The sequence below is a fragment of the Oryzias latipes genome, chromosome 5 (genome assembly GCF_053564925.1).
Source record: "Oryzias latipes strain Hd-rR chromosome 5, Olatipes_Hd-rR_3.1".
Taxonomy (NCBI): Eukaryota; Metazoa; Chordata; class Actinopteri; order Beloniformes; family Adrianichthyidae; genus Oryzias; species Oryzias latipes.
Genome location: NC_136241.1, coordinates 30,202,716 through 30,214,864, shown reverse-complemented (window position 1 = coordinate 30,214,864; position 12,149 = coordinate 30,202,716). Strand labels below are relative to the sequence as shown.

Here is a 12,149-nt window from a genome sequence, read left to right as displayed (position 1 = left end):
AAGAAGATCGACTGGTAAATTGAGAGCTTTGCTTTCTGGCTTAGCTCTCTCTTCACCACAACAGACCGGTACAGCAACCGCATAACAATAAAACTCCTTCACTTGTGAGAGAGTTTCATTTTCTTGTGACCCTTATACAATTCAACTCTTCCACCCAGAGATGGCAAACTACCCTTTTCCTATCAAGAACTATGGCCTCATACTTAGCAGTGATGACCCTCATCCCAGACGCTTCACACTCAGCCGCAAACTGCCCCGATGCTGAAGGTCCTGGGTAGATGAAGCCAACAGGACAAAATCATCTGCAAAGAGTGGAGATGAATCCTGCGGTCCCCAAACCAAACTCCCTCCAACCCTGGCTGCCCCCAGAAATTCTGTCCACAAAGACTATGAACAGAACCAGCGAATTTACTAATTACTTTCTTTTAACTTTACAGTTACTTTTAAAACAATACAATTCTTTAACCTAGCCACAATGGAGTGATAATAAAGTCACACGTGGCTTCGGAGCCTCAAGTTACAGACCCCCTGGTGTAGTCTAAACTTTTGGTTTTTCTAAGTTAATTTAAATACATGTTAATAACTTATAAACTAATGTGGTCTCTCATGATTATAAATCTGGGGGCGAGGGGGGGGGGGTCCTAGAAAATAAATGGAAAAACAAGAAAAACTGTTTTTGTCCAATTATTTGTTCTGAACCCTCACATTAGTGATGCAACCCTGATAGCGTGAGGGAGCCCCCACGGGAGCCCCGGGTGCCCCGTCCCGCAGCAGCAGCAGCAGCAGCAGCAGCAGCAGCAGCAGCAGTAGCAGCAGCACCACTCGCAGTCAAGCAGCGGGACTCCAGGCTCTCACTTCCCCAGCTGCTGACGTCAGCTGGCAGCCTGGGCTGAGCTCGCTGCTCCGGACATACATAGCGCCGAGGAAAATGCTGCTCTCCGTACCGCCAAGGGCAGGAGTCAACCCCTACAACGGCTTCAACAGCAGAAACAGCAAAAAGGTAACCGTTTCGGTGCTTTTACGCTGTTTCCTGCCGCTTTCGACCGCAGGGCAGCCCGCCCGCGTCCGCGCAGCGCACGGTGACAGGGAGCTGCAGTGTCCTTGAGGAGCTAAAGGTGGGGAATTTGGGGCTGAAACTTGGCGGAGTGGACGCATAGTACGGTACCCCGCCGGTGGGTCAAGTGTGTGTGTGTGTGTGTGTGTGTGTGTGCGTTTGTATTTCTACCCTTGTGGGATCCGGGACCTGAAATTTCACCCACCTCGTGGGTACCAATTTTTTCCGTGGGGACCGAAGCTCGGTCCCCACAGGCACAAGCATTGGAATCAATAGAAAAAAGCCTCCTGATATGCCTAGTGCTGTTTTTTTTGCAAAGTAAAATCGGTCCCCTGGAGATGACTTTTCATGACAAGGTGTGTTTCACCATGACACCCTAGTGGTCAGAGTGGGTATAGCAGTGTGTGACGTTGGACTAATGGGGACATTTTCCTGACAAAGTGTGTACTTTTTCAATATCATATTTTATGATTACAAATGTTTAAATTACTTTTGGAAAGTGACAATATTTGTATTGTCAAACAGATATACTTAGTTGAAACAAATTATGTCATTTTTAAAGCCAGGATAACCTGGCAATTTCTACTCAAATGTCAAAGGTAAAAAAGTGAGGCTTGAGGCCTAGTCCTGAAACAACACCTTTTGGGGTCTTGTGAAGGGAAATGTGATCGTAGGAGCATCACACTTTGTACAGTAGCTAAGTACAAGGTTTTAACCATTACTGGTAAGTTTGGTAGTTCTCACTCTAAGCAGATCTGAGAAATTAAAGAAAACACCTCATCAGGAAAATCTAGGATGAGCTTATTGTAAATGTTTGCGTCTCCCTTGGTGGCCCAGATTACGCTAGAGACTCCAAACTCTGGATGGTGCATTAGGGTAACAGCCTGATGTAATGCAAGAAGTTTCAGCCCCCCAGGTCAAAGCATTGTTCCGGTAGCCCCCTGTACGCTTGTTTCGGCCTACTCCAATTCAAGTGTGAAATCAAGATTAAAAATGCTTCCCTTTGGCCAACAAAGCCCATCTTTGACTATGTTGTATCATTCATCCCCCTGATGCAAAATAACTTTGTTGTTTGTTGCTAGCATGATGCTAAAGCTAACTATCTAACCAGGCAAACAAGCAATCTAAAATTTGGTGAACTTATTAAGCACCCCATGAGGGGCTCTCATGTGAATTTTTTCCTGTTTTTAAACAATATTGGCCCAAGGGGGCAGCTCCAAATACCTGAAAAACAGAAGTTCCAGGGTTCACAGTTTCAAAAATATATGTCTGATTGTGGCAAAACAGACGTCTCCCAGTTTGCGAACCCCTGTAAAACATGTAAAAAATGTGGGTGCACAGAAACCCCTAGATATTTTTCATCCCCAAACTCCTTGGAAGAAAATCAGGAAGACGTACACAGTTACCCCATTCTGAAAGAAAACAGCAATTTTCAATATGTTTTTGGATGGATTTTCCCCCACAGGCCCATTTGAACCAGTGACCAAAGCCTGGGTTCAAAATTTGAATGTAACTTAAACACTAAAGGTGTTTTTTTCCCCTAACAGAAGGCATTTTGTTAATATCCATCCAAAAAGGGTTTTTTGTGTAGGTACAGAACACCATCCCTCCTAATGCATTAGCATTAGCATAATGCTAATGCTTATGCTAACGACACACTGCCAGAGCTCCACAACAATATCAGCTCGCTCCAGCATAAGCACCCGGAGGCATTTTACGTGGTTGCAGGAGACTTAATAAACCATGTAAACCTGACAGACACTTTGTTCAAGTTCCACCAGCATGGGAAATAACACTCTGGACTGTGTCCACATCAACAAAAAAGATGCACACAGAGCTGTCCCCATCCTCATTTGGGCTTCTCCGACCACATCGCAATCGTGCTGGTTCCTGTTTACTGCCCTTTCCCCAGACGCCAGGCACCAACACAGAGGACCATCACAGTGTAGCCCAATGAGACTGCCGCAGCTAACCAAGACACAGACTGGCAGGTCTTCAGAAGGCAGCTTTGCACTAGGTGGAGGAGCACCTGGAGGATTATACATCAGGTTTCCTCAGGTACATCAGGAAGTGCATGGAGAACTTCACCAGCACCATGACTGTAACGTACTATCCCAACCAGAAACCCTGGCTGAACGCAGAAGTGCAGTCTCTACTGAAAAACAGGAATGCTGCTTTCCAGTCTGGTGACAAGGTAGCACTCAGAGTAGTGAGAAGGGATCTGCACGCTGGGGTGAACAGGGCCAAGCATACCCTCAGAGGATCCAGCAACATTTTACGTCCAATAATCCCCGTAGTATGTGGAAGGGCATTAAGTGCATCACAGACTACAACACCAGAGTTGTTCCGAAGACCCCTTTCTACAAGACGCACTCAACCTTTTGTACTGCTGCTTTGAGCTTTGAGGACTCCAACCCTGAAGAGTGGAGAGCCTTCCAGTGTGACACCCGCAGAAATGAGGAAGACCATCCAGAGGATCAATCTTCACAAAGCTTCTGGACCTGACAACATCACTGGACGGGTCCTAACAGACACCAGCTCACAGAGGTGCTAACAGACATTTTTAACACCCCCCTGAAGCAGGCAGTGTTCCCTACCTGCCTGAAGACCGTAACGATCATCCCAAACTCCAAAACATCCTCAGTGACAGGTCTGACGGACTATTGGCCGGTGATCCTAGCTCCAATGGTCATAAAATGTTTTGAAAAACTGTTCATGACCCACATCACAGAATCCATTGGTGTTACCAAGGACCTGCACCAATATGCATACAGGTCAAACCAATTCACACAAGATGTCACTAGTGGTCCACACAACACTCACCCACCTAGAAAATGAGAACTCGTGTGTTTGCCTGCCCTTTGTGGAGTTCACATCAGCCTAATACCCTCATCCATAAACTGCACACATAGGACTGTGTTTCACTCTTTGCAACTAGGTCTTGGACTTCCTGAAAGACCATAGTCTGTGAAGATCTGTGACCCCCCCCCCCCCCCCCGATCACCCTCAGCACGGGCCTCCCACAGGGCTCTGTGCTAAGCCCCGTCCTGTTCACCTTGCTCACGCATGACTTCACAGCAAGTCACTCCAGCAGTCTGATTGTGAAGTTTGTAGATAACACATCTATACTTGGACGAATCACCAACAACGATGAGTCCAACTACAGGGAGGAGGTGGAGCATTAGGAGGGCTGGTGCAGAGACAACAACCTCTGCATCAATGTGAAGAAGACCAAGGAGATGATCGTGGACTTCAGGAAGGACAGACATCCTCCTCCTCCTCCTCTTTACATCGGTGGGGCTGAGGTGGAAGTGGTTTTTAGCCTCAGGTATTTGGGTGTGCACATCTCCAACGACCTCACCTGGAGCACCAACCCAACCTGCCTGGTGAAGAAGGCACATCAGCGCCTCTATTTCCTGATTAGGCTCAAGCGTGCTGTGATTAGAATCTCAGTCCTGACCACCAATATGTGCATAGTGGAGAGTGTCCTGACCTCCTCCATCACTGTGTGGCACGGCAACTGTTCTGTGGCAGAGAGAAAAGCTCTGCAACGGCTGGCTAAAGCTGTGCAGAGGACTGTGGTTTCACCTGCAGTTCACCACTGAGATCTACAAAACTGGATGCAGGAAACGAGCCTCCTGCATCATGAAAGACCCCAGTCAGCCCTTGCACCCTCTGTTCTCCCTGCTCTTCTCAGGCAGGTAGTGACAGAGCATCAAGAGCAGGACCACAAGACTGAGGAACAGTTTCTTCCCAAAAGCAGTAAGACTGGTGGAGATTCGGCGATATTTGTATCAATTTTAAATGCTGTCAGGCTGATAATTATTTAGATATTTATGAGCGCCCTGCAGCGTTTAACTCTTGTTTTCCATGTAACCCTTGTGCTATCCTAGGCACTTTAACATTGGGAGTTGGGTCATCTAGACCCACTACACAGTGCTCTGAACCTTTTTTCTTCAATGATTTGTGATCTTCACTGGTGTCCATGGATTACATGAAATCTTTCCACCTTTATCCACCTTTGTCATGGTAGGGAGAAGAGGTCAATGTAAGGGTGGGGTCATCTTAGATAGCATAAGGGTTAAGCCTCCGACCGCTAGTTGGCACCGAGCCTCTTTGGGCAGCTGTGATGGTGTGGCTCTACACCCCACCAAACAATGAAAAGATCTCAGTGAGAAGCAACTTGTTTTTATGAGACATGAACCACGTTGACCACAGTCAACGTCACCCCCCGAAGACGATGACATCACGGCCAGCGACCCCGTCAAAAAAATTAATGGGCCGAAAGTCGTGTATTTTACACACAAAAAGATTAGTCTGAAACTGACGTCGAAATGTTCGTCTTCCCGAGGCAACCAAATCATTAAAGGGTTGCTATGGAGATAAAATCAACAGAAAAGCCGCCATTTTGAAAAACGTGGATTTTTTTAATCATGTGATGACATATAGCTCTCACCAATGGAGCAATGTCTTTTTCTGAGTCAGTTGATGATACTGATCCCTAAGCTAGTGCTTTTAGACACATTACCATAACTAGCATAGTTAGCTTAATTAACATTTTGAGCAATGTGTTTTTCAGACAGATGTGATGGTGCTGATGGCTATGCTTGCACTTTTTGCCACATTAGCGTAGCTAGCTTAGTTAGCATAATTAGCATTTTGAGCAATGTGTTTTTCTTAGAGAATTGATGATGGTGATCGCAATGCTAGCACTTTTAGCCATATTGGCATAGCTAGTATAGTTAGCATAATTAGCATATGCAGCTTTGACTAGCCTTGATCAAAGGTGGGTGATGAGGGCGGTGAGGCTGGGGAGGGCGGTAAGAGCGGCGGTTGTGCTTAGAGTTGGGCGTGGAAGGCAGATTGCGTCTGCTATACAACGCTATACAACGCTGGTTGCGGCTTTAATTTTTACTTAGGATGGGCACCAAACCCATCATACCATTGCAACAACACATCATCAGTAGGGTGGTTTGGGGACCACAGGATTTCCTCTCTGCTCTGTGCACATGATATTGTCCTGTTGGCTTCATCGAGCCAGGACCTACAGCATGCATTGGGGTGGTTTGTGGCCGAGTGTGAAGCGGCTGGGATGAGGGTCAGCACCGCCAAACCAAATCCATAGATCTCGACCGGAGAAAGGTAGTTTGCCATCTCTCGGTGGGTGGAGTGTCGCTGCCCCAGGTGGAGGAGTTTAAATATCTTGGGGTCTTGTTTACGAGTGAGGGAAGATCAGAGTGTAAGATTGATTGGCAGATCGGAGCAGCTTCCGTAGTTATGTGGTCGCTGTATCAGTCTGAAGAGAGAGCTAAGCCAAAGAGCAAAGCTCTTAATTTACTGGTCGATCTTCATTCCAATACTCACTTATGGTCATGAGCTCTGGGTCATGACCCAAAGAACCAGGGCCCCAATACAAGTGGCTGAAATGAGCTTCCTCTGTGGGTTCACTTAGAGATGGGGTGAGAAGCTTGGTCACCTGCGGAGAGCAGGTGACCAAGAGTATAACCGCTTCTCCTCCACATTGAAGGAAGCCAGTTGAGGTAGCTCATGCGTATAGTCCGAATGCTTCCTGGACGCCTCCCTGGGGAGGTGTTCTGGAAATGAATCACTGGGCAGAGGCCCCGGGGAAGACCCAGGACACGTTGGAGAGACTACATCTCAATGCCGCGGGGTCCCCCCAGAGGAGCTGGAGGAAGTGAGCTCTTTGTCTGGGCATCTTTGCTTAGACTCCTGCCCTCGTGACCCGATCCCGGAAAAGAGGAGGAGGATGGATGGATGGATGGATTGATGGATGGATGGATGGATGGATACATACCGAACCGAAACTCTGTGCCATGTTGCTGCCAGTATCAAATAAAAACACAAATTGGGGATAAGAACGGGTGGAGCAGAGCCTCTGACCAGCAAATGCATGGAGCATCATCCAAAATGCTGTTGGCAAAGCCTGTCAAAGTGCAGACTGTCACGTAAATAAAGCATCTTAGGCACATTAAAGCACTCTCCTTCATCCTGTCATGATGCCTCATCATCACACTTTTTTTGTTTTCTGGAAAGAATTTATGTTTTTATTTTCCTTTATTTTTGAAGCACCGTTCAGGCTCCTGAACCGTTTAAAAGTAAGAAACTAAATTAAGCAATGTTGAAAATAAACAGCATTTATTTCCTCAATCAGCCTTTTAGGGCCTTATTGGTTTAGCAACATCCATTCCATTTTTATTCTTACCATTTTTATTCTTTCTTATAGAAGAATATTTTGTTTTGGAAATCAAACAATGTTGACTGTGCCCTTTATATATTTTAAGTTACCAAAATAAAAGCACTATGAATTTGCTTGGGTAAAAGCAACTTATATATTATATACAGTTGCAGGGCTTAACATTGTGCTAATCAAATAAATTGAATTTTATACTTTTATTCTAATGAAAGATGTATTACTCTTGTTTATCTGCTTATTTAATATAATAATATCCTATTTTCTATTTGCGATTACGTAGGATTTGCTGTGTAAATTAAGGTTCTTAATTACTCTTTCATTTTACCCCCCACCTTAGTAGCTGGCATAACACATAAATTCTTCCCTGTGAAGTTCGATTTCTGCATTTATTTATAAACAAAACAAACTTTTTAATGATTACACAAGTGAATATAGGTGCTGTAGTAAAGCTGAGGCACCCATATAGTAAATAGTTGCCAGTTCCTGACTTTTCGGGTTCCCACCGTGACTATCCCCCTCCCCCACCAAGACTGAGAGAAGGGTGAGCAGAGCAAAGCCACACCCGCTCAGCTCCACAGGTGCATCGTCTCCCTCTCAGCTCAGGCAGCAGTGCAGACAGCTAACCCACTGGAGTCTCAGAACGGCAAGGATTTTTCATGGAATCTAGGTAAGTCTCATCAAAACTTTTTAAAAACAGACACTAAATGACTTTGAGACATATTTAGTCCGTCTAGGCATGCTTTTCTCCGGTGGAAATGCTCGAGAGCCGAGCACATGGCGATGCTAGCTAGCTCGGTCCTTTGAAGCTAACGCAGCATGTGCTTGTGGGGAAGCTAGCTTTCCAAATGATTTTGGTCAGGCTGTTACAGATCCTAAATACATTTTAAATTTAATTTATTGAAGTGTGGCCTTAAATGTATTAATTTGTCTTAAATTCTGTGAGTTAACCCCCCCCCCTTCGCGCTGCACAAAACTTGCTGCTTGCCGTTTGTGCAAAAGTGTTGATAATCTTGATGCTCCTGCAAAAGCATCGTAGTCACGTCTGCATGTCTGGGATCATTACATCGTTCCGTACCGGGATCAAAGCTCCCGCTGCAGGAGCTCCGTCTGAGTCATGTGACCCAGTCTCACTGTCCCGCATTAACCCGAGAGGGTAAAACTAGAATAGTTAGAGGATCTCATTTTTTTCCTCTTGATGAAAATAAGAAAAATATCAAAGTTTAGGAGGCCCGACTGAAATTTAATGCTTCATCAGTTTGACATGTTCTTACATTTAATGCTTGTATGTATGCTTGCTTAGATAAACATGATGTTCATGGTCTTTGTAAATATGATTTATATATTTTAAAATGATCTTTAAAAGGTCTCAAAGTCTTAAATTTAACTTTTTAAAATCTGTAACCATCTTGGTAGTGTTTATGGTTTTTTTTTTCATTTGAAAATGCTTACCAATTTGATTTACTTTGGTTAATTTGTTTGTTTGTTTTAAAACCAGGATCACTTCAGTATTTTGTGGTCTTGTTCTTTAGAGCTAAACAAAAAATGTATGACACCATGATGGTGCCCTGTTGTACGGTAATCAAGTGACTTTAAAAAGTATTTCTGGTTCCAACATTTAGTAATATTTTGATCATGTCTTTTGTTTAAAACTCGAGTCCCGCTTACATGTTTTTATACTTTTGCTTCCTGGTTGGTTCATGGTGCAGTAGTAAATAATTGAGCACATTTAGTACTGAGCATTTAACTAAATACTTTAAATCAAAAACTCAGGAAGGTCCAAAGCTAATGTTCATTTTGTGAACCTCATCTGCACAGACCCACTGCTGCGTCATCATTAAGATAATGGTGTAAAGTAAACTGTGTTTATATAATAGTTTATCAGTAAGGACATTTTTTTAGCTGAGTCTGTCTTTCATCTGAGTGTTTAATTAAACAACCTTTCTGTGTTTGGTTCTTAGAAGAACCTTCAGATTTAAAAAGCGTGTGAAGATGCTTAGGGAGCAAAAGAAAAGGTGCCAGAAGAGGTACACAGAGGGCCTGAAGACCAAACATCCACCTGTGCAGGTAAAGTTTTTTTGCCACTGTTTTCAGTGTACTATTTATTGGGATCAAAATACTTATTTATAGTAGATTTCTTCTTTGTAACAAGATTCTTAAAAAAATTCACATTGCAAAATAATTTATCATCTCCTTTTTAATAATGTAATATCTATTAGATGTGAAAGCATTGGTTAGCACATTTCTGCTAAACTGACGTAAACGAGTAAAATCATTTGTGTCCCCTTTATAGCCCTCTGTATCCACTGAAAGCTGCAGCTCCTTGGTTGGATCTTCAGACATCCCAGAAAGAGAAGATGCTGTTGGTAATAGCTGGGTAAGTGTCAAAAAGAACGGTGTTTTTTACCCTATGTTAACTGTTATGAAATTCCTGCTAGCCAGAAATAAATAGCCTGCTAAATTCCTTGGGTGGGGGGAAAAATAAAAATGTGGTTAAAAGTAAAACTGCAAAGATTTAACTTGTAGAGTTTTAATTCATAAATCAGTTAAATATCTTAAAATGTAGATATTTAATTTAGTGAAAAATTAAATCCAACATGTGATTAAACTTGTGCAGTTTTAATTTGTACCTTTTTAATTTTAAAAAGTAAAAATAATCTCTTAAGGAATTGGAACCAGACACCAACACCATTGCCTGTGTCCAACGAGAACAGTCAGATACAGATGAGCCAGAGGTTCCTCCCCTGACAAGAACAGACAGTGTATTTGTAAGTATTTATCATGGAATCCAGCCAATATCAAATACATTTGTCAATGTTTTTATCACTAGGGCTCAGAATCTTTAGCATCAAACTTTGCCTTAGACCAGGGGTGGACAAACTTTCTGACTCGAGGGCCACATTGGGTTCTAAAGTTTGATAGAAGAGCCGGACCAGGAGCAGATGCCAGGAGTGAGAATGAAATAATATGGAATCTGGATGAAAGCACTTTTCAAGCAAAATTATATTTTACAACATTTTAGAGTTTGCAGTGAGACAGAGACAAGAGGCTGAGATGGAGGTAGCGGAGATGAAGATGTTGAGGTTCTCCTTAGGAGTGACCAGGTTAGACAGGATAAGGAACGAGTACATCAGAGGGACGGCTCATGTTGCCTGTGTTAGCGACAAAGTCAGAGAAGCCAGACTGAGATGGTTTGGACATGTTCAGAGGAGGGATAGTGGATATATTGGTAGAAGGATGTTGGAGATGGAGCTGCCTGGCAGGAGGGCAAGAGGACGGCCAAAGAGGAGATACATGGATGTCTTAACAGAGGACATGAAGTTGGCTAATGTTAGGGTAGAAGATGTCCATGATAGAGTGAGGTGGAAAAGGATGATTCGCTGTGGCGACCCCTGATGGGAAAAGCCGAAAGAGAAAGAAGACAACATTTTAGAGTTTTTAAGTTAAAACTTTTGTTTTCATTTTAGAGCCAATTACACTAACAGCTTGATGTCTGTTGTGAAAACTCAGAGAAATGCTCCATTCATGTGGTGTTTGAATGATCATAAGAATGAAAAAAAAAACACACACATTCAAACCCCACATGGATGATAAAGCGGAGCCCCCAAACCTTTTCTTATGAGGGCCACAATAAGTCTTTTTTCTTTAAAACTTTAAGCTTCTTTATTTTATTGTGAAGCCCTATAATAAAGTTTTATTAATTCATGATCCTTTTAATACAACAAATAGCACTATTTATGAAATAAAAAATAACCAAATTACTCTCTCTGTGATTTTCAAAGACAAAAAGTCAGGAAACAATATGCTGATACATTAAAAAGAAAAAAACAATGAATAGTGGATCCTCTCCCGTCTTCGTCCCGCTGAGACTTTGAAGCTGCAGCTCCTCACACGTCTCATAGTTTGCTCTAATACTGAGCAGCTGTGTCCTGCATGTCGTTTTCTTATCCAGTAATAATGAAAAAAGCAAATTTCTCTGTCTTCTGCTGCAGCTAATCGTATATCTGCGTTACCTTTTCACCAGTACAGAGTTCTTCGTTTTTTGCAGGAGTTATGTTCTGAAAATAACCATGATCTGTGAAATCCACGGAGTTTGATTACTTACAGACGTTTTTTTATGGTAGTAAAACTTCTCACTGCCTTAATACACTTTTCTCACACAGACATGAACATTTTCACCTTTTCTCTTGTTTAAATTCTCAAACCTTCATAGAAATTAGGTCCAGGATCTTAGAATGAAAACAAAAATTTCTGTAGATCTAAAGCGCTCCGCCTTTCTGTACAGGAGACATGGAGATTGACTGACGGGGTCTTCAGCCAATCAGGACACAGAACAGGGTGTTTAAAAAAAGCAGCATAATTGATCTAAAAGAATGAGCTAAACTGGGAAAGATGAACTGTGACGTAGACAGGGAAGACTGTCTTCTGCTCTATTTGACAGATTTTTAGAGGGTTTCAGGTTGGAGCTCAGACTGCAGAAGGGGGGAAGAAAATGTCACTTCTAAAATGGGCAGATAAAAAAAAACATGGGTCTCTGATATTGTTCAATGGGCCGTACCAAACATGGAGGCGGGCCGGATCCAGCCAGCGGGCCGCAGTTTGCCCACCCCTGCTTTAGACTGAACTCTTAACTTTTATAAAATATTATTTACAAAGTAGTGTATTACAATTTAAAATGAAAAACTTGTTTCTTTTCTCCAGCTCACTAAAGACTACTTTACCAAACATGCCATGGTTCAAGATCTGTCAGACGTCCCCTCAAGCTACATAGAAACTAAAAAAGCAGTAGCCTGCAGAGGCTTTCGGCTAGCAGACAGATTGTGAGGATAATTATTTACTGACGGAGTTTTTTTAAATGTGTTTTTAGCTTTTGTTTATTTTTTC

General features: G+C 43.0%; 1 protein-coding gene across 7 annotated transcripts in view; it reads left to right on the top strand.

Moving 5' to 3' along the window:
* Positions 1–759: 759 nt before the first annotated feature.
* LOC101164552 (RNA-binding motif, single-stranded-interacting protein 2) overlaps positions 760–12,149 on the top strand; it is a 52,280-nt gene continuing 40,890 nt past the window's right edge. For 2 of the 7 annotated variants that reach the window (XM_023955209.2, XM_023955208.2), the window contains exon 1: positions 760–1,000. In XM_023955209.2, coding sequence (XP_023810977.1) covers positions 929–1,000 — 72 coding nt within the window. In that variant the 5' untranslated portion in view covers positions 760–928. Of the gene's footprint in view, positions 1,116–1,153; positions 1,173–7,796; positions 7,936–9,226; positions 9,333–9,558; positions 9,643–9,931; positions 10,034–11,966; positions 12,086–12,149 lie in introns of those variants that run through there. The other 5 variants (XM_078947662.1, XM_078947660.1, XM_078947663.1 and 2 more) reach the window with 5 other exon arrangements.